At 49.7% G+C, this 22,105-nt stretch overlaps 1 protein-coding gene across 6 annotated transcripts in view; it reads right to left on the bottom strand.

Annotated features, from left to right (window-relative positions):
• The window catches only part of KANSL3 (KAT8 regulatory NSL complex subunit 3), a 65,375-nt gene that overhangs the window by 14,673 nt on the left and 28,597 nt on the right, over positions 1–22,105 (bottom strand). For 4 of the 6 annotated variants that reach the window (XM_050937404.1, XM_050937398.1, XM_050937400.1 and 1 more), the window contains 8 exons: positions 19,083–19,239; positions 16,317–16,394; positions 9,435–9,626; positions 7,407–7,491; positions 6,331–6,485; positions 5,002–5,114; positions 3,981–4,203; positions 2,853–2,986 (listed from right to left, as the gene is read on the bottom strand). In XM_050937404.1, the coding sequence (XP_050793361.1) occupies positions 2,853–2,986; positions 3,981–4,203; positions 5,002–5,114; positions 6,331–6,485; positions 7,407–7,491; positions 9,435–9,626; positions 16,317–16,394; positions 19,083–19,239 (1,137 nt within the window). Of the gene's footprint in view, positions 1–293; positions 1,364–2,852; positions 2,987–3,980; positions 4,204–5,001; positions 5,115–6,330; positions 6,486–7,406; positions 7,492–9,434; positions 9,627–16,316; positions 16,395–19,082; positions 19,240–22,105 lie in introns of those variants that run through there. The other 2 variants (XM_050937401.1, XM_050937399.1) reach the window with 2 other exon arrangements.

Raw genomic sequence — 22,105 nt, 5'->3', positions numbered from 1 at the left:
GAACTCGGACTGTCCTGTCCTTATATATGGCTGGAGCCCAGTAGATAACTGATTTCTAAGAGTCTTAGTAAAACCCAAACCTCAGCCAGGCAGGCCATAAAGTCTCTCAGTCTCACAAGGACCACGGTGCAGGCCCCCTCCTGGGCCAGTCACACCATCCTCGCCCTGCAATTGCCCTATGTCAAAAGACAAAACAGAGAGGCAGACCCAGGTTGCTCTAGCCCTGACACAGGCCTTCAACACCAGCACCCTGTGACGCAGCATCTGACGGGGGCAGCTGAGCTCGTCAGGAGGGTTTCACACAATCCATTCATAGCCTCACTTGACTCCTGCACTTCAGCAGTTTGCAGAGCAGGGCCTAAAGGCCAGGCCTGGCTGTCACAGAGTCAGCCCTGGAGCTCAAGCGGGAGCAGCCTGTGCTGTGGGGCTGAAGGCCCTAGGGTTCTGGGGCAGCCTGGGGCACAGGTCACTTGCAGGTTTACACTAGTGTCAATGGTGAAGTCTCTGTAACTTGACATCTTTAAACCATAATTTGAGGCCGTCAGTGACCCAGCCAGAGGTTAGGGGTTTATTACAGGCAGGGGTGGGCCAGGTTCTGTGCTCTGTGATGTGCAGGAGGTCAGATCAGATTATCTGAATACTCCCTTCAGACCTTACAGTCTGTGAGGGTTCCAACTCTGCTGATGGTGCACAATGGGTGAGTGTCTCTGGTCTGGGTTAGGCAGCTCAGGCTGGAATGCGCAAAATGGTCCTTTCTGGCTTTGACATCTGTGAAACTACCTCTCACAACTGCAAACTGACATAAGGTGGAGCCGCTCCAGGGTACGTCTGCCCTGGAGATTTCATCTTCTTCCTTTTTCACTCAAGGGAGTGAACACGTTCCAGCTGCTTATTTCCTTTCTGAACTTTGCCACTGCGGTTTTGAGATCACAAGGTTGGAACATCTGACACCATTAACTGCTTCTCCGCTAAACAAATCTGCCTCTAACCGGGCAGCTTGTGTTCTGGATTCAGCCCCAGGACAAGACACAGCTGGGGACCGGGAGGACAGCAACCTGAGTCTCTTTCCCAGGGATGGCACTTGACAGGTCAAGAGTCTACAACCTTCTTCCAACAGCAGCAGGGCTCACTCCTGTCACAGTGTGTGTGAAAAATCCCAAGGGACATTTGTCATGAAAAAATGTTACTCTATGGCAGTGTTTCTCAACCTTTTTGATACCAGGGACTGGCTTGCCACCTTCCTAAACTGTGTCAGGGAGTTCTCAGGGACCATGTGCACCAGTCTACAGACCGGTCGTTGAGAAGCACTGCCCTAGAGAACACAATAAATGTTGAACATTCCCACGTCACTGGGTCCTGCCACCTGCATGGGGAAGAACAAAGTGTTGGGACCTGTGGAGGAAATGACAGTATGGAGGCCCTGGTGTTGCCCATAGACACCAGCCAATCATTAGCCATCCAGGTGCCTGGTCTCAGTTCAGGGATTTGAAGGCTTAAGACATCAAGCTCCTGACACAGGATGGGGCACCCCCCCCCGACCTCACTCTAGTTTGCCTCTTTGTGGAAGGATCTGAAGGAGATGCAGCAAGAGACTCTGGAGTAGGGTCCTGCAACCTGACCTGACTCCTATAGAGCCCAACTACAAGCCTCAGGGTTGGGTTGGATATTAAACAAACCAACAGTCCTGGGCCTGGGGTGGGTCATCTCTGATTACCTCCTCCTGGCCCATGGAATTGGTGAGTTGACAGCTGTGTGCCCCACCCATCGGCTACCACCTCTCAGCTCTAGGTCTGTGCCCATGAGTCGCAGCCCCTCTCACTGTGCAGCGCAGGGAGATGCCAGTGGACAGAAGAGCATACAGCCACTGCTGCTCCAACCCCACAGGCAGGAGGCGGCAGGAGATGGACTGCAGGCACAAGGTGTAGGGATGGGAAGCTCATGTCAGGCCGAATCCCAAGGACGAGGTGGCAGCACTGACATAGGTTCAGGGGAGGCAGCCCAGGGAGTGACTGCCCTTTGGGTGCGCAGCACTTGGGCAGGGAGCGGCTGGTGGGCCAGGGTGAGGATCAGGCCACAGGAGGGAGAACAGGACTGGAGGGTAATTAGCCCTGGCGGCTCTAAGGAGGAAACAAAGTAAAGCAAATGAAGTCTGAGCTGGCAACTACACCCTTGCAGCCCCAAGGGACCAACTATAAGCGTCAGGGTCAGGTACGAAAACAACCTCAGGCTGGGTTTGGATTGTCTGTGGTCTAGTCAGGTTCAGGTCAGGATTTCAGATTAGGCCCAAATCGACCTGAGCTCTGGAGGGAGCCCCATTCCGCCTTCCTCGGCACAGAGCAGGGTCTACAAACACCTCTCCAGAAAGCCCCCAGCGTCAGAGGGATGTTAAAGAGGGGCTCCCAGGCTGACACCAACTCCAGGTGTTTGGATCCAAAGTCACTGCCTTGATTTGGCATTTTCAGTGGATTAAGTGCAGCAGTGACATCACATCAGATACATTACTTGGGTAGAGGCTGCTGCGCTTGTGGCAGGAGAGGCCTGATCTATCTCCAGCCACTGCCCTACTAGCCCCTTCCTGCCCAGAGCATGCTCTGCTCTCCCTCACAAGCCCCCCATTCCTGTCCACTTCGGTCTCCGCTGTAGTCAAGCACAGTGGCATAACGGCTCATACGGGAGTAAACACCCTGGCTTCAACATTAGCAAAACCCTAGTGAGAAAATCCCAACGGTGGTTTCTGGGCCACATGGCAGAACTCTCTCCCAGGAGAGATGCTCCTGCACAAACGCTGGTGATGGAAGCATGACGTATGCCCAACGGCTTCTCTTCGCCTAAGACCAGAGGCCCAGAATTACCTGAGGTGTCTGAGTTTGCAGCTGCTGCTCCTCCAGCTGGGGCTGGATAGTCCCCACGGCCGCTTGGCTCAGGGTAGTGACACGGTTAGGCTGCCCCCGCAGGGTAACTGTAATGGTAGTTGGAGCCTTCAAGCCTGGAAGACACAGGAGCGAGGCAAGTTACTGCGACCAGCCAATCTCCGTGCGCACACTTTGCCCCAGGCATGGTTCTTCCTTTCACAGGAAAAACAGATCAAACAGACACAACACCCCCGCCAGCTGCCACGCAGCTGCTCCCAAACTGCCAATGACTGGAGATCAGCTATAGGACAGTACAAACATGGAGTGTGGCAAGGATCACAGTGCCCAACACAACAAATCCACCTCTGGGAAAGCCCAGCATGAGCTCTCCAGGCACAATTGCTGGCAGTAATATTCGTAGACCTGCACCCAGACCCCATGCACATTTCCTATTAACGGACCACGTGCTGTGTAAAGAGGACTTTAGCACGAAGTAATGCGAGTTCCAGAGCATGGAGCTGATGGCTGGAATGGCAGACACTAGCTCGGGTGAGCAGACAGGGCACAAAGTTGACACTGGCTGGCATCTCCGAGGAACACACAGCCCACACCCATAGCTGTATCTTGGCTCTCTGGAGCCTGGAATGCTATGAATTAGGGGACTCGCTGTTCAGAGGCAGCCACCTGGCCCTGTTCGCAAGCCATCCTAAACCATGCGAGGTATAAGTCAGCCTGGTATTAAGGAACATGCAAAGGGGACTTCAATCGTGCGCATGATGAAGGTCGACTCCTCCTGGGGAGGAGATGGATGTTCACAGTCCATTGTGGCGGATCCCCCTTTACCCCACGAGGGATGTCAATTCTCTCGCTGGACTCATGAATTCGAATCCCAGCTCTGCCACTGACTCACTGGGACACCTTGGGCAAATAGCCTCCTCTCTCTGTGCCTGTCTCCACAGGGGGAGGCAATAGTTCCCTCCTCGCAGCAGCATCAGGAGCTTAAGTCGGCGTTCACAGAGCACTCTGAACTTCAAACAAGTTTTGTAAATGCGAACTACAGCCTGAAAGGAGATGGGAGGGTGCCTGCATCTTCATCTCACAACCACTCCCACCAGCACTAGCCCTTACCTGCCGCTTGATTGGAGATCTGAGCCAAGCCAGGAAGGCTGCTGGCCAGCTTGGCCAGCCCGCCGTTAGTCAGCAACTGGTGAATAGCAGTGGGCTTCCCGCCCCCCGAGGCTCCAAGAGACGACAAGGATGTGGCGACTGGAATGGTGCGGACGATTGTACCGGTGCCTGTGGTTATGGCACTCAGACTCTGGATAGGTGCTGGTGTCTTCCCAGCCGAGGTCTGCCAAGGAAGGCAAGTGCGGTGAGCACCAGGGAGGAAGGGGTAGGATGTCCCTCCCAGCTCCCCCTCACTCTCAAGGGCAGTTTGAGGTCTCAGAGGTCTGGCAGAGTCTTCCACCCTTCATCCCAGTAGGCAGCAAGTGCACATCAGCCCAAGGGCGGATGAAGTTTGGCCCTTTCACCATGGACACCCTTATTTTAAAATGAAGGGGCAGCCCATGGAGACGACTGGCCCTGGAATGCAATAAACCACCTTGATCTGCATGAAGGCTGCTCAGATAGAGGTGGAGCATTGCCGGGTGGGACCTGAAGTCTCCGCAGGCTGCCCCTGCTAGAGCTGATGGGGTTGCAATCCACTCCACTGTGAAAAGCAAGAGGGGAAGAGGCCCAGCAGGCTCCTCTCACCCACTCCCCGGGGCTTGTGTAGGACCGTTCCCTACATTACATTTTCTAGTGTTTTGTCCAGTCTAGGTTTCAATGCCTCCCGTGCCAGAACTCCCATTTCCCATGCACCTCATGCTATCACTGCACCCAGCCTCCAGATGGGAGGGCAGGCTGCAGACAGCAATGGTCCTTGTAGAGAAGGCACCCATCACCCTTGGTCCTCAAGTACCCTACTCCTGAACCAAGTGCCAAACACAAGAGCAGGAGTCTCAAGACAGCTTCTTACCCGCAACAGAGCTCTACTTCATCCATGGCAACAAGGATGCTGTCCTCCCAAGCTCTCTAGATCCAGTTTTCTGTTCTCCAGGAGAGCCCATGCCAATATGAAACTCTCCATATCGCTATGGTTGCCTACCTGTATGGACGGCCCCACGGATGCTACGCTCACTGGAAGGGCTGGTGATTTGGTTCCGATGTCCTGCAGGCTGAAGCTCAGTCCCTGCAGGAGGCTGCTAGCAGACGCTGCTCCTGAAAGCAAACAAGGCTGGGGAACAACCTGCCATGAAGAGCTAGTTTCTCACCCTTGGTGGACTAGCTTCAGCAGGAGGCTGTCCCCTTGAGTCACGCTGTCTCTTGACCTGTGGGAATCCCTTGGTCTCATAGACTCATAGACTCTAGGACTGGAAGGGACCTCGAGAGGTCATCGAGTCCAGTCCCCTGCCCTCATGGCAGGACCAAATACTGTCTAGATCATCCCTAATAGACATTTATCTAACCTACTCTTAAATATCTCCAGAGATGGAGATTCCACAACTTCCCTAGGCAAACTATTCCAGTGTTTAACTACCCTGACAGTTAGGAACTTTTTCCTAATGTCCAACCTAAATCTCCCTTGCTGCAGTTTAAGCCCATTGCTTCTTGGAGCCCATTCCCTAGGAGCTATGTCTCCAGTAGCAAAACACCATTCTAGAACACGACCCAACATTGATCAACTTGCATGACTGTAAACAGGATGCGCACTCAGCGTAGGCAGAGCCAGTCGTGTCTAAACCACCAGACAGCGAGCCACTTCCTGGTCCGGTGCAACTGAACTCATGGAAATGTTGCCATTAGAGCTGAGAGCATCATTGATTTTTTATTTCAGAAGCTGAACCAAAAAAATCTGAAAAAATGTGGTTTGGTTCAAACTGATATTGAATTTTGATGGTTTTTCTTATCAAAACAAAATACATCTGGGATTTGTTTGTTTGTTCTTCACATTTTTCTGTTTTGCTCCAGGTCATTTTTGGCCGTCTTTCACACTTTTTTAATACTAGCTAAATTATTAAACAAAACATCATTTCAAAACAAAAAAGCTGAAATGTTCCATTTAAAAATGGGCCAAAATAAACCACTTTGGAATTACCCCCACCCTCATTTCCTGAAAGTATCCCCCAAAACGGACTTTTTTGCAAACATATTATTTGCTGAAACAGTGTCACCCAGTCTAGCTGCCCTTGACCTCAATGGAAACAGGGCCTGGCCCCGTGTTCCATCCTCCACCAGGCTCACTTTCCAGCTCCTGAGTAAGCCACTGGTCTCGTCAAACTGCTGGGATAGCCAAGCACTGGGAAGGCTCTCAGTCACTCCCGGGTTAGAGCAAAGATGCAGGCAGAGAAACACATGACTGATTCCCCAGATCCATCTCACAGGCTGGGTTTCCTTTTCAGGCTCCCAAGCCAGGCATGAAGAAAGAGGCGGGTACCTTGGAGTGTGTTGCTAGGCTGGGCCTGCCTGCAGTGGGTGCTGCTGGCCACCAGCCTGCTCTGCAAGGAATGGAAGGCGCTGGGAGCTGTGCTGCTAGGGATCATGGCTGTGGGGGTAGAGCTGAGGGAGGGGGTTTCCGCCACAGAATTCAGCCTGGAAAACAAACAGAGAAACATGGCAAATGCACTCCAGTAACAAACCAATTCCAAGGGAATGTATTTCCAGGCCAAAGATTGCAGCCAGAGGGTCAAAAGCAGCACATAGCTACTCTTCTGGAAGGGCTGGGTGAGGTTGAAAACTTTACTGTGGTGAACTCAAAACCGCAGCAGCGGCTCTGCCTCCATGATGGGAGATAGAAGCACGCATAAATAGAGTAGGATTTGAGAATCTATTTCTGAAATGAGGGGTGACTGTAGCCCTCTGCCCCCATGCCATGCTGACTGGGGGTTACACATAGACAGACTCCACCTTTGGAATTAGAGGGGGTTCTCAATTTAAAACTGTTTTTATTTTCCAGATCCTGGCTCCAGTTCCCGGTTAAAGGCAGGGCTGCTGCTCTAAGGCATACAGCAAATCAGAGCAGCACCATGGGAGACAAGAAGACTGAAGCAGCATTAGATGCACAAGAACACACACACCCTGTGTGTGCGCGGGCAGGGACATTTTTTAAGGACAGGAACTGGAGTCCAGGTTAAGGCGGAAGACACAGGGAGAGATAAAATAATGCCAGGGTCACAAAAGATCAGGAGGTTTGAATCTATCATTTCAATCTTTGTCTCCACCATATACAGAGAGATATACCTACCACCAGGACACCCTCCCTGATACTCCCCTCGCTCTGCCAATACGTCTCAGGACTGCCCTGCAACAAGTCAACACTCACGAGGGGTAGGTTCCAGGGGGTTGGATGTCTCCTGTATCTCAGGATTCAGATACAGAGCTGGACATCTGACATGTCCTTTCACACTCAAGGTCTCAGGAAGTGACAGACGCTGGAATCACTGCTCTCTGGAGCCTGGCATCGGCTCAGCTCTCTCTGAGCTCCACAGATTAAAAATAAAATGATACACTCACTTGGGAGTGGCAAGTAATCCTGAAAGCTCCTTCACGCCTGACCCAGACTGGCCTACGGTCACGGTGGGGGGCTTTCCTGCCACGCCTGTGGGAAATAAAGAAAAACAAGAGACATGAAGCTCTGCCCTATTCCAGCCTTTGGGGAACCCCCACTATCACACATGACCCAGTGACACAAAGCAGTGCTGGGGGTACGGAGCTCAACCTGCTGCCCAAAGCACTTTTTAAAGGAAAGCTCCAGCGCAGTCCTAGATATTTTCTAGAACGTTCTAGGAGAGCGAGCCATTCCAGGAACATCAAACCGAATAGAATCACGAATAAAACCAGGAAGTTGCCATTGCGACAATCCCCTGATGCACAATACGACTGAGGGAATGAGCTTCAAACATTGGAAAGCACTGGATACCAAGTGCTCAGCACTGGATACCAGGTGCTCAGCACAGGGATGCAAGCATCTCTGGTGAATTCCACTAATCCGTTCTACTAATCCTCTCCTTCACTCGCACCCCCACTTCCTCCTGGCCAGATTATTATTATAATACAATTCTACTGCCTCGATGGCTCATTGAGCACCTGCCGGTTTTCTAGTGGTTGATTTTGTAAGCATTCTATTGAGACACTTTACAAAATACACAGAAAGGCCGGTGAGTTACAATATTTGTTTATTGCGGTGTTTGGGATACAAATGCGTTTGTCCTGTGTATTCCTCCTGCTCACGCACGGTAAGAGGGAATTCTTGTTTGGTTCATGTTTACTTCTGCATTTCATTTTTTTTCTGTGAAAAGAAATAAAGTTTTGAAAATTAAAAAAAAAGTCCAGGAAATCAGAGACTTTCAAAGCTGTTGAAGGTAAGCCACAATATATTCATTAGTTAATTTTCACAGTAAAACCAACTGTTAAATTAACCAAGAAATGTTGCAAAATGGATTGATTTACTTTACAGCTTTGAAAAATCTCTGATTTCCCAGGGCTTTGGAATGGCGTGCTGACCCTTTCAGCTCTACACTGCACACTAATTGCGCTCACTCACAATTACCTTTAAGAGTTATTTTTTGGGGCTCCAAGCAGAAGTCATCAACCTGGCCTACCACAACAGACAGTTTCCTTAATGTACCGTGGTTACAATAAGCAAACAAAATTCCTGGCCTCCTCTCCAGTGTTGAAGGGAAACAAAGCTGAACACACTACAGCGCTTTCTGGACTTCAGCTCACCAGGCTGCAACTCACATCATAGCAGGGTTTTCCGAAGACTGGAGAAGAGTTGGGTTTTGCACATGTACATATAAAAGGTGTATTTGACAGGCCGTTGCAATGCCCAAAGGGGATCAGCAGAGCAGGAAACTATTCTATACCAAGAATACACAGAGATTCTTCCAGTGGGAGTCAACATCAAATCCCAACACGGCCCTCCCTTTATGGCAGGAGCGGGTCCCGGATGAGATCTTTGCAGAGAGATTCCAACCTGTTTGGGAGTCCTTTGTTGTCACTTCTATGGCATCAGGGTAGGAGGGACACTTAAGCAAGTCACAGACTTACAAAACTGAACCAAACCGAGTGTCCCTCAAGACCAGCATCCTGTGTCCAGCAATGGCCTGAAGCTTCAGAGGAAAGTGAAAAGATCACCTCCCTCCCAACTCAGTAGATTGTGCAATGTCATATACAGAGGGAAAACCCCTTTTTGCCCACCACACACACAGCCTTTCACCCTGGCACATGCAATTTGAATGACTCTCTAGAACCGAAGCTCATGCCATAGCTCTGCTGTGTATCTATTAAGGGACTTCAATCCCCAGCATTCCCCAAGCATCACTGAGCACCCAGTCACTGGCACCTGGAACCACTTAGACTGCCTGCCATGTCTAAATCCTTAAAAAAGAAGGTTCCTACCCCTTTAGCTCCATCTTTGTCAGCAGACACATCCTCATACCCAGAGCTGGCCTGGGACACACCAACTACCTGCTCTCCATGTAAATGTAACTGAATGTAAATGTCTCTGGTTAAAAGAGCAGTTCTGGAACAGGGACTCACTTTCCGGCTGTGCAACAAGGGGCGCTCCATTCCCCGTGCCAGCAGCTTCCCCGTGGGAGACAATGGTCACCTTGATTTTGGCTCGCTTGGAGGATTTGCTGCAATGGGTCGGGCTGGGGGTCTGATGTCTCTTCAGCTGCATTCGCACATCTTCTTTCTCCGTCCCTTCTGGCTGCTCTGAGGAGACTGGAACTGGGGGAGACAGAAGCATATATTTGAAACCAATACCAGGTGCCTTGAGCATAACTCCAGCACAGATGATAATGCAATATATACCCAGAGAGGGACACAAGCCCATGCATATTCTCCACAGCTTCCTTCATGCTGCCCACTCTTGCCGCCCATGCACCAGGACTTACTGTAAGGTCAGAAAGGACCATCATGATCATCTACACTGACTCTGGCTGAGTCACTGATGGCCTCAAATTATGGTTTAAAGATGTCAAGTTACAGAGACTTCACCATTCACTCTACTGTAAACCTGCAAGTGACCTGTGCCCCAGGCTGCCCCAGAACCCTAGGGCCTTCAGCTCCACAGCACAGGTTGCTCCCGCTTGAGCGCCAGGGCTGACTCTGTGACAGCCAGGCCTGGCCTTTAGGCCCTGCTCTGCAAACTGCTGAAGTGCAGGAGTCAAGTGAGACTATGAATGGATTATGTGAAACCCTCCTGACGAGCTCAGCTGCCCCCGTCAGATGCTGCGTCGCAGGGTGCTGGTGTTGAAGGCCTGTGTCAGGGCTAGAGCAACCTGGGTCTGCCTCTCTGTTTTGTCTTTTGACATAGGGCAATTGCAGGGCGAGGATGGTGTGACTCGCCCAGGAGGGGGCCTGCACCGTGGTCCTTGTGAGACTGAGAGACTTTATGGCCTGCCTGACTGAGGTTTGGGTTTTACTCAGACTCTTAGAAATCAGTTATCTACTGGGCTCCAGCCATATATAAGGACAGGACAGTCCAAGTTCCCAAGTGTGTGTGAACATGGTGCTTCTGGAGGTCAAAAAGGGACACCAAGAGCCCTCAAGCCAGTTGGGAACCACCTCAAGAACTTGGAAAAAAGCAGCAAAGACTGGAGAGAGATCTTGGGTGAGATTTCAGATCTCTCTGAAAGCCGAGAGAGACACAAATGATGTTGTTAACATTTTTACAAGGCATCTGTGGAAGAGTCAGGTCTGAGTTTAACTTCAGCTGTTGGGGTAGCTCCTGAAAACTACCATTGGACACAGGAACATGTAGGAAGATACCCCTCTGAATTACAGGTCGCTGGCGTGGGCTCCTGCAAAGATCCTTCATAACAAATTGATATTTGACTAAAGGTCTGCCAAAGAGCTGTTTGAAAATAGTGCCCATTATTTACCTGGACCGGAGAGGGGCGTATTTACTGCAATATTACAGAGTCCGTCACTGTCTGTGGGCTGAGCAAAGGGATTCTGTATTTGGTTGATTTGTTTCCTCTGTTTTATATTATTTTCCTTATTCTAATCCTTAAATACAGTGAAAGGCCCTCTTGTGCCAAGTGCTGCACAGACGTTGAGGTGGACACAGGATTTTCAGTGTAGAATCTAGATGGTTCAAACTCAGGCTGCTTCCTGGGGAGATTTTGGGGGAGGGCCCAGCAAGACCCGGGGAAATGGAAGTTGGTTACTGAGGGCTGGTCTATGTTGCCTTAACTTCAAAACTACAAAATTTCACATCCTGTGTAATTAATGTAATTAAGCCGCCCCAAGCCCTGGTGTAGACACCACTAGTCAAAAGAAGAGGTGGGTTTACTACGGCGCTAGAAGACCCGCTTCTGTCACTCTAGTGAGTGTGAACACGGCAGCAGCCCAGTGCAGCGCTGCATCTGTGCCGCTGTAGCATTTCCTGCACAGACATTTCGTGAGCCAGCCCACAGAACCACCCTTCATACTAAATACACAGACTTTTCTGCAGAGTCCCCCATGAAAGTGACATGGCAGAAGGGGACAGACGAAGCTGCCCTGGGCACAACCAATAGCTTGTTTCCAAAATGCCCTGTGTTGCATTTCCCCTGGCTCCCTTTACCAGTGCTTTCTGCACCCCGTTTTAACCATGTCAGGGAGGCCTGGCACCTAGGGCACAAGCAGGAAACTCAGGCAGGAATGACGTTTGCTGAGGGGACAACCTCGGCTTGTCAGTACTTGGTGGAAAATTCCTTCTTGACCCCAAATATGGTGACCAGTTCGATCCTATGTATTTGGGCAAGACCCACCAGAGAGACACCTGGGGAAGAATTCTCTGTAGTAACTCAGAGCCCTCCCCATCTAGTGTCCCATCACCAGCTGCTGGAGAGTCCTCTCTCTCCTTACCACTCACTTCTCTAATCTGATTTCCTTGTGCATCACAAATTGCTGTATTTAGAATGAGCTCTTCATATTCTAAGGCAGCACAGTCTAAGGATCCTGTTTTTTTCTGCACTGAAGAAAAGTGCAGGCTTATCACTCTATGAACCACTGCAGTAATAATGCCCCTTACTGAAATTTTTTTCACTTCCAAAACACAGTACAAATACCAGCCCCTGATCACATATTCTCATTTTACCCATGGGGAAACTTGAGGCCCAGAGAGAGGTAAAGTGACTTTCCCAAATTCACACGCAGCTGGTATTAGACTTCAGCTGCTGACCCCCTGTGCTCTGCTCAAGCTGTCCCTGCACTGCAGCGCCAATTGCTAGACTCCAACATTCATCGCTCTGCAAGAGTCAGTTCTTTATCATGTTTCCTTGCTGCTCAGCACCACACCTGCGCAGCTCAATCATTCCTGTACGTACCCTTGCGACACCCCTGCAAGGCAGGGTAACACTTATCCCCAAGGTACAGATGAGGAACTGAGGCCCACAAAGACTAAGGCCCAGATCCTTCAAGATATTTAGGAGCCTAAGTCCCATTGATTTCAGGACTGAGGCTCTGTGCCTAAGTGGCAGACCCAAGGTGATACAGGGCGTCTGTGGCAGAGCTAGATCCTCTGCCTCTGTCCAATATCCTAACCTGTCAGGCCTCACATAGGCAAGCCAAGACTTCCATTTTTCTGCTCAACAGTTCCTTTGTACCTCATCCTCCCAATCCCCCCCTCCCCAGCACATCTGTTCTGTCCTGAGGACTACTCTGTAAATTCTCTGGAGCACACACCACAGCTCCTAGCAAAATGGGACCCTCATTATGACTGGGACCCTGGGCACTAGGGGAACAGAAGTGACAATTAACCACAAGATCATCCTTCCTCAGTACCACATCTTGCCCATTTGCATAATCTCAATTAGGAACCCTGGAGTTCATGGCTTGCACCATGGTGTCCATCTCTTCACTGGAGAAGAAAGCCTGGTGCAGGAGAACGAGCAGAGGTGATGAAATGAAGGCCTGACTTCCAGTGCAAAAGGTGCAACTCTACAGTGCTCAGAAAGGGAGCTCCCACCACACGTGGTCTCAGTCCACTCTGGGCTAAGGGGCGATAGAAGTAAGGCACATGACACCAACCCTTTGCAAGCACTTTGGAGGACAGGATTAGAACTCAGAATGACCTGGACAAATTAGAGAAATGGTCTGAAATCAGCAAGCTGAAACTTAATGAAGACAAGAGCAAAGTACTGCACTTAGGAAGAAAAAATCAAATGCACAACTAAAAAACGGAGAATAACTGGCGAGCTCATAGTACCGCTCAAAAGGATCTGCGTGTCATTGTAGATCACAAACTGAATACAAGCCAACAATGCGATGCAGTAGTGAAAAAGGCTACTATCGTTCTGGGGTGTATTAGCAGGAATGTGGTATGCAAGACATGGGAGGTAATTGTCCCGCTCCGCTGAGCACTGGTGAGGCCACAGCTGGAGTATTATGACCAGTTCTGGGTGCCGCACTTGAAGAACGATGTGGATAAACTGGAGAGAGTCCAGAGGAGAGCACTAGACATGATAAAAGATGTAGGAAACCTGACCTGTGAGGAAAGGTTAAAAATACTGGAGACATTGAGTCAGTCTTGAGAAAGGAAGACTGACAAGAGACCTGAGAACAGTCTCAAATACATTAAGGGCTGTTATAAAGATGACACTGATCAACTGTTCTCCATGTTCACTGAAGGAAGAACAAGTAGTAACAGACTTAATCTGCAGCAAGCAAGATTTAAACTGAAGATTAAGAAAAACTTTCTAACTCTGAGGGGAGTTAAGCTCTGGAACAGGCTTCCAAAGGAGGTTGCAGAATCCTCATCACAGCAGGTTTTTAAGAACAGGTGGGCAAACACCTGTCAGGTTTGGTCTAGGTTTACTTGGCCCTGCCTCGGCACAGGGGAAAGGGCTAGGTGACCTGGCAAGGTCCTTTCCAGCCCTGTGGTTCTAAATTCTAAATCCTTACTCTCAAGCTGGGGAGGGCTGTGGGGGAAACAAGAATATACAAAGCCTGCAAAAAGTCACTGAGGTAGTTAATTCCTTCTCCTATAGGGGTGGGGGCAAGAGGGGCGGGTGTGTAGAACAAACAGTCTGTCCTTGGGGTCCAAGTTCCTTACAGAACAGCCTTCATCCTCCTGGAGATCAATGACACCACTCTGCAGGAGCAGGTGCCCTGACCTACTGCTGGGGGAGAGTGCAACTGAACCACTTTACTGCTAGGCATTTATTTGTTGGCACTGCTCTACCCCAATGCAAGCATCAATGCATGTTATCTTTGCACCTACACCCAGGGTCCTCCTTTGGGGGAGAAAGGTGGGGTGCTGGGTGCTAACAGACATGCAAAGCTTAAATACCTTCCCCAGCACCGTGAACATGTCGAGTGAATGGAACTACCCAGAGAGTTTCTGATCACCTATCGTCAGTTCCGCTGTGAAAGACCCTGACACCGCCTGAGCATCAACCGCGCCACACAGCGCCATCAGCTGGGCAGCACCATGAAATGGCACTAGCAGGGGGAAATGATGCTACTCCTCCTCAAAGCACCCATGATAGTCTGTAGGAACCAGTGATCAAACACCCCTCCCTTGCATTCCGCATCATCAAGGCCTCCTTCATTACATAGTTACTGGGGCGCACACAGACTCCTATTCTCACACCAGATGGGAAATGCTCCCTGTGTGCTCCAGCTGAACCCCCAGGCACCAGCTCTCTGGGCTACAGTTAGACATACCTACTGCTCCCACTTCACCATGGCTTCCCACCATGCTGCTCTCCTGCAGTGAGGCTGAATCGCTCTCCTCAGCCCCACTGACGCAGAAACAGCCAGGCTGGAAGACAGTGTGACCAGCCCTGGGTTCACACTAGCTACTGTCAGAGCTGCCAGTGGGCAAATCCAACATAACTGCACGAAGGTATTTTCCCATAAAGTGCTGGATGGCAGAGACGGAAGTGCCCATTGATTGTGTGGAACACTGCACACCTGGATCCTACTGATGCTGTCTGCTCGATGCTCCAGAAACTGGGTGGGGCTGCTGCCAATAAGTCCCAGGGAAAAATCTCTTCCCATCCAGAGAGGATGTGAGCAAGAATCACCCCAGTTAAGTACTGAATCCTTTCTTGCGTCTGTAAGCTGCTGCTGGGTTGTTCAGACCCTGCGGGGAAGCACAGAGCTATTCTGCTGAGTCACCCAGGCAGCCTGACCAGGTGGATCTCATTACCTCCAACGCAGTAGTAGAAAAAACAAAGTTCTCGGAGGGAGAACTTGATAAGTAGCCAGCCTAGACTAGGACCTACTTGTCTATACAGTCCTGCCTCAGGCTTTGTTATATCACTTCTGGATACAGCCAAACTCCAAGAAGGGAGTGTCTGGACAATAACCAATTGTGTGTTTGTTAGGCAGAGAAAGGGATGGGGACCTCCTGGTATCTCAGAGAACCCAGTTACAGCACCCCACGGTCCCAAGGGTCTCCAACTAATTATCCAGAGCTTCATTCGTCCAGACAAGAAGCCTCCAGCACTATGCCATGATGCACCATGCTTTACAGAGAGGTGTTCCTCTATCACACTCGCACTCCCCACATCCGGGGGCCACCCACTCTGGCACTGATGGGTGATGTCATGACAAAGCGACTCACATCAGAAAGAGATCTGGGTACTACAGCAACTGAAATGTCTCCCAACTCTCCTACCAGCCTAAGCCTGCTAAAATCCTCCTTCAGATCTTTGTTACTCGCCTCTTCTAACCTCAAGTCATTCAGCTTGACTTCACAGCAGGGGCCAATGCCATTGGAGGCAATGAAGTTGCATTCATTTAGCTGAGCTATGAATCTGGTCCCTTCATCTCTAGGTCTCTGAGGCTCTGACACACAGTGTCTTCCTTCAGTCCCATCCTCCTGCCATCAACAATGGCTTCCTATCCGTTTCAGGATGCAATTCAGCACTGCCTTCCTGCTTTCCCAAGGAGTCCCTCGCCCTCCCTACCCACTTCTCTGCTGTTCCTCCTCCAACTCTCCATGGGTTTGGAAAGATGTTCCAGCCAGCCACTAAGCAGCCCCGTCTCTGCACCCTCGACAGACTGTCCAAAGCACTTTCCCATACCATGCATCAAGGAAGTGCTTTCCATGTCAACAGCACAACTGCCCGTGCTCGGGTCTGCATCTCAGCCAGTCAGACCCAGCACACAAAGGGTTTCGCTCCTGACCACAAGAAGCTGCCAGGTCACCCACGTGATTCCACAGTCCATCAGAGCAAACCATTGCGAAATCATGTCACTCCCAGGGAACATTTCCCTGCCAAAGAGAGGGAAAGCCAGGGGAGGGGTGTGGCTGTTTTGCCTCAGCTCCCACTACAGCAATGAGAAAGCAAAGAGCAGAGAGAGGAGGACCACACGCTGGAACGCCCCCCAAACCAGTGCAAGGAGGAGAGGAAGGTGATGGAGGAAAGCCAGAGGAGGAAGGAAGCAGAGAGAGAGCGGAAGTGAGGAGATACTCACCAAAGAGACATGAAGAGGTGCCAGGAGGAAGAGCTTTCCTCACCAGCATGTTTTGTTTCAGAAAAGCAGCAAACTGAGCTGAAATGAATCAGAGAGAATTACAGTATCACAGCTAGCTCTCACTGGACGGGGTGACAGGCGGGGGGCAGGCAGCTCTGCAGCCACCACTTACTCTCCAGGACCGACAGCTGGCCAGAGGGGAGCTCTGCAGCCACCACTTGCTCCCTGGGACCCACAGCTGGCCAGAGGGGGACTCTGCAGACCCCACTCACTCCCTGGGCTCACAGCTGGCCAGTGGGGAGCTCTGCAGACCCCCCTCACTCCCCGGGACCCACAGCTGGCCAGCGGGGAGCTCTGCAGACGCCACTCACTCCCTAGGACCCACAGCTGGCCAGAGGGGAGCTCTGCAGACCCCGCTCACTCCCCGGGACCCACAGCTGGCCAGAGGGGAGCTCTGCGGACCCCACTCACTCCCCGGGACCTACAGCTGGCCAGAGGGGAGCTCTGCAGACCCTAGTCACTCCCAGGACCCACAGCTGGCCAGCAGGGAACTCTGCAGACCCCACTCGCTCCCTGGGACCCACAACTGGCCAGAGGGGAGCTCTGCAGACCCCACTTGCTCTCTGAGACTCACAGCTGGTCTAGCGGGGAGCTCTGCAGACCCCACTCACTCTGACAGATGGAAGTACAGCTTCGTGATGCAGTCTCAGGGCATCTGGAGACAGCACTGACTGATCCCGCAAACTGCAATGCATCACACTCATCTGGGAAGGGGCAACAGGTCTGGAGACATCCCTCTCCCTCTCTCCCTGAAAGCACTACCAAACTACACTCCATTCTTCCCACAGCCCCCTAACTGTCCCCTGACTACCACCTCCAGGAAGTACGGGCAGGCGTGTGATGTCTGGTATTGGAGCTGTCCACACAGACGCCCTACAGCTAGTCACACTGGGCATCTGAGAGCTGAAATGCTGGCAATGACTGGAAAACAGTAACTAGCACACGCAAACTTTCATTGCCACAACGCTTCCATGAACCTCCCTCTGGACTGTGTTTACCCTGCAGAAGTGTCTGCCAAGATACCAACCACAGAGTCTTCTCCTGCTCAGTTCCCTTCTCACACTCGCCAGGAACTTGCTCCTACAGCTAAAACATAGGCCAGAGCAGACTTGAACGGTTCTTGCATTGCTCTACCATGTGGGAGACCTGGACTCAAGTTTCAGTCTGCAACCTACTGTGAACCAGAGGGAGAATGCACAGAACTAGCAGGAGCACAAGGTAATGCTGAGGGGGAACTGGCAGGCCTGTTCAGATCTGTCCTGAGCAAAGAAAGTAAGAAAGATTGGAGACTGCAGAACCACTTCCCAATTATCATAGAATCACAGAAGATTAGGGTTGGAAGAGATCCCAGGAGGCCATCTAGTCCAACCCCCTGCTCAAAGCAGGACCAACCCCAACTAAATCAACAGTGTTTGCCAGGAGGGGCTTTCTATGGACCACCCGTGACAAAATATTATCCACAAGTTCCAGAGGAAAACATACCTCCCACTCCACTGAGAGACAAGGCGGGGGAGGTAGTATCTTTTATTGGACTGACATCTGTTGGCGAGAGAGACAAGTTTTCGAATTTATAGAATGACTTATAGAATATTAGGGTTGGAAGGCACCTCAGGAAATCATCTAGTCCAACCCCCTGCTCAAAGCAGGACCAATCCCCAGACAGATTTTTGCCCCAGATCCCTAAGTGGCCCCCTCAAGAATTGAACTCACAACCCTTGGTTTAGCAGGCCAATGCTCAAACCACTGAGCTATCCCTCCCCCCATGCTCCTTATACAGCGCTCCTATTCTGTGTAGCTCAAAAGTTTGTCTCTCTCACCAACAGAAGTCGTTCAATAAAAGATATCATCTCACTCACCTGGTCTCTTTAATATCCTGGGATCAACATGGCTATAACAACCCTGCCTACACCAAACAGACCACTGACTGTCAGACCTTTCCGACCTCTTTCCCCGCACGACTGAAGGTGCATCCCAAGATCTTATCAGCATCCCACAGGACAAAAAAAACGGCTCAGGTTAGCCTTTCCTTCTTGGTGGCTGGCCCTCCCCTGCCTTCTAGACCAGGGTAGTCAATTATTTTTTGTCAAGGTCCAAGATCAAGGTACAGTCACGGCCCAGATTCCAGAAAAAACAACAACGATGATAATAAGAAATAAGATTTTGGGGTCCGTTCAAAAGCATCTGGATTTGGCCTGCTGTCTGCCTACTGATTACCCCTGCGCTAGACCCTCATCTTCATCCCGGTTCAGTGGCCTGACCCACCCCAACCACTCTTTACTCCCTAGAAAATCTTCATCAATACAAACCACCAGCCCATCAAGCACCCCCAAGTGGATGTGCCCACACTCACTGGGCTGACATTCTACAACTGCATGATGATTTGGCCACCAGGACGGGCAAAAACCCTTCCTGGTCTCGGCAATAGCAAAGCAAAGGCTTGTAAGCGACTCACCCTTTTATGGCACAGAGGCTACCATTTCCTGCCCAGAGTCAGCTCCCATATGCCACTGCTTAGGAGTGATGGTGCATAGGGCTTGAGCTGTGGGGAGACTGCCCCATCTGAACGTCACATGGCCAAAGGAAGTTTGCAGACTTTAGATTAGCCCTGAGGGGCAAAGTATGAGCATAGCTGGACAATGACACCCCCAAGAGCCTTTACCAGGGCAACGAGGAGGCGGCGAGTGGAGCGAGCTGCTGGGGAGTTACCTTGCGCTTGCTTGTGTGTCAGGACCCCGTCTGTTCTCTGCACATGTCTCTTCAGCAGCTGGGTGGCACCCATCTGGCTGGACTTCTGGACAGATGACACAGCAGCCATTTTGGTTTTGGGACTCGAGGTGGGGCTACTGGAGACACTGGACAGATCCTGCCCAAACAAGAAGGGAAGCCCTATGCAGTTAGGTTTCCATGGCAGGATGCAGCGATGGGTTATTTATAATGCTTGGTGTAGCAATTACTTTACATCGCCACAGATCGGTAGTTCCCACTTGACCATCACAACCCCCGATGATCAAGCTTGATATCACCATCCTTGTTTTACAGATGGGGAAACTCAGGCATGGAGGGCAGGTATCCTGCCCAAAGTCACACCAGGAGTCAGCATCAGAGCAAGGATTAGCACTCAGGAATTGAAGCCTCCTCGTCCAGCACTCTGACCCCCAGACCAGGCCTCCCCAAAAGCACTCCAACCCCTAGCCCAGCCCCACCCACCCACACACCTCTGCACTCCGACCCTGAGCCCAGGCACCCTCCCACTTATAAACCAATGCTAGAAGTCTAAACAACAAGATGGGTGAACTAGAGTGCCTCCTATTAAATGAGGATATTGATGCAATAGGCATCACAGAAACCTGGTGGAATGAGGCTACTCAATGGGACACAGTAATACCAGGGTACAAAATATATCAGAAGGACAGAACAGGTCATAATGGTGGGGGAGCAGCACAATATGTGAAAGAAGGCATAGAATCAAATGAAGTAAAAATCTTAAATGAACTAAACTGTACCATAGAATCTCTATGGATAGTAATTCCATGCTCTAATAATAAGAATATAGCAGTAGGGATATATTACTGACGACCTGACCAGGATGGTGATAGTAACTGTGAAATGCTCAGGGACATTAGAGAGGCTATAAAAACAAAAACTCAATAATAATGGGGGATTTCAACTATCCCTGTTTTGGCTGGGTATGTCACCTCGGAATAGGATGCACAGATGAAGTTTCTAGACACCATATACGACCATTTCTTGGAACATCTAGTGCTGGAATGCACAAGGGGAGAGGCAATTCGTGATTTAGTCCTAAGTGGAGCACAGGATCTGGTCCAAGAGGTAATCTACCTGAACTGCTTAGTAATAGTGACCATAACAATAAAATTTAACATCCCTGTTCAGGGGTAGGGGGAGAACCCACCACGGATAGCATTTAATTTCAGAAAAGGGAACTAAACTAAAATGAGGAAGTTAGTAAAACAGAAGTAAAAAGGTACAGTGCAAAAAGTGAAATCTCTGCAAGCTGCATGGAAACTTTTTAAAGACACCGTAATAGAGGCTCAACTTAAATGTATGCCTCAAATTAAAAAACATAGTAAAAGAACCAAAAAAGTGCCACCATGGCTAAACAACAAATTAAAAGAAGCAGTGAGAGGCAAAAGGCATCCTTTAAAAGTGGAAGTTAAATCCTAGTGAGGAAAACGGAAAGGAGAATAAACTCTGGCAAGTGAAGTGTAAAAGAAATATAATTAGGGAGGTCAAAAAGGAGTTTGAAGAACAGCTAGCCAAAGACTTAAAAAGTAACAGAACAAATGTCTTAAATATATCAGAAGCAGGAAGTCTGCTAAACAGCCAGTGGGGCCACTGGACAATCGAGATGCTAAGGGATCACCCAAGGACGATAAGGCCACTGCAGAAAAACTAAATGAATTCTTTGCATCAGTCTTCACACCTGAGGATGTGAGGGAGATTCCCAAACCTGAGCCATTCTTTTCAGGTAACAAATCAGAGTAACAGTCCCTGATTGAGGTGTCATCAGAGGTGGTTTTGGAACAAATTAATAAATTAAATAGTAATAAGTCACCAGGCCCAGATGGTATGCACCCAAGAGTTCTGAAGGAACTCAAATGGGAAATTGCAGAACTACTAACTGTGGTATGAAGCCTATCATTTAAATCAGCTTCTGTACTAAATGACTGGAGGATAGCCAATGTAACACCAATTTTTTTAAAAGGCTCCAGAGACGATCCCAGCAATTATAGGTCAGTAAGCCTGACTTCAGTATTAGGCAACTTGGTTGAAACTATAGTAAACAAAAGAATTAACAGACACATAGACGAACACAATTTGTGGTTTTTGCAAAGGGAAATCATGCCTCACCAATCTACTAGAATTCTTTGAGGGAAACAACAAGTATGTGGATAAGGGGGATCCAGTGGATATAGTGTACTTAGATTTTCAGAAAGCCTTTAACAAGGTCCCTCACCAAAGGCTCTTAAGCAAAGTAAGCTGTCATGGGATAAGAGGTAAGGTCCTCTCATGGGTTGGTAACTGGTTAAAAGATAGGAAACAAAAGGTAGAAATAAATGGTCGGTTTTCAGAATGGAGAAAGATAAATAGTGGTGTTCCCCAGGGGTCTGAATTGGGACCAGTCCTATTCAACATACTCATAAATGATCTGGAATAACGGATAAACAGTGAGCTGGCAAAATTTGCAGATGATACAAAACTACTCAAGACAGTTAAATCCCAGGCAGACTGCAAAGAGCTACAAAAGGATCTCTCAAAACTGGGTGACTGGGCAAAAAAATGGCAGATGAAATTCAATGTTGATAAATGCAAAGTAATGCACATTGGAAAACAAACCCAACCATACATATAAAATGATGGGGTCTAAATTAGCTATTACCACTCAAGAAAGAGATCTTGGGAGTCATTGTGGGTAGCTCTCTGAAAACATTCAGTTGATGTGCAGCGGCAGTCAAAAAAGCGAACAGAATGTTGGGAATCATTAAGAAAGGGATAGATAAGCAGAAAATATCATATTGTCTTTATATAAATGCATGGTATGCTCACATCTTGAATACTGCCCGCAGATGTGGTCACCCCATTTCAAAAAGATATATTGGAATTGGAAAAGGTAAAGAAAAGGGAAACAAAAACGATTAGGGGTATGGAATGGCTTCCCTAGGAGGAGAGATTAAAAAGACTGGGATTTTTCAGCTTGGAAAAAAGAC

Source organism: Gopherus flavomarginatus, chromosome 2, assembly GCF_025201925.1.
Source record: "Gopherus flavomarginatus isolate rGopFla2 chromosome 2, rGopFla2.mat.asm, whole genome shotgun sequence".
In the NCBI taxonomy this organism is placed as follows: Eukaryota; Metazoa; Chordata; order Testudines; family Testudinidae; genus Gopherus; species Gopherus flavomarginatus.
This window is presented reverse-complemented; position numbering and strand designations above follow the sequence as displayed.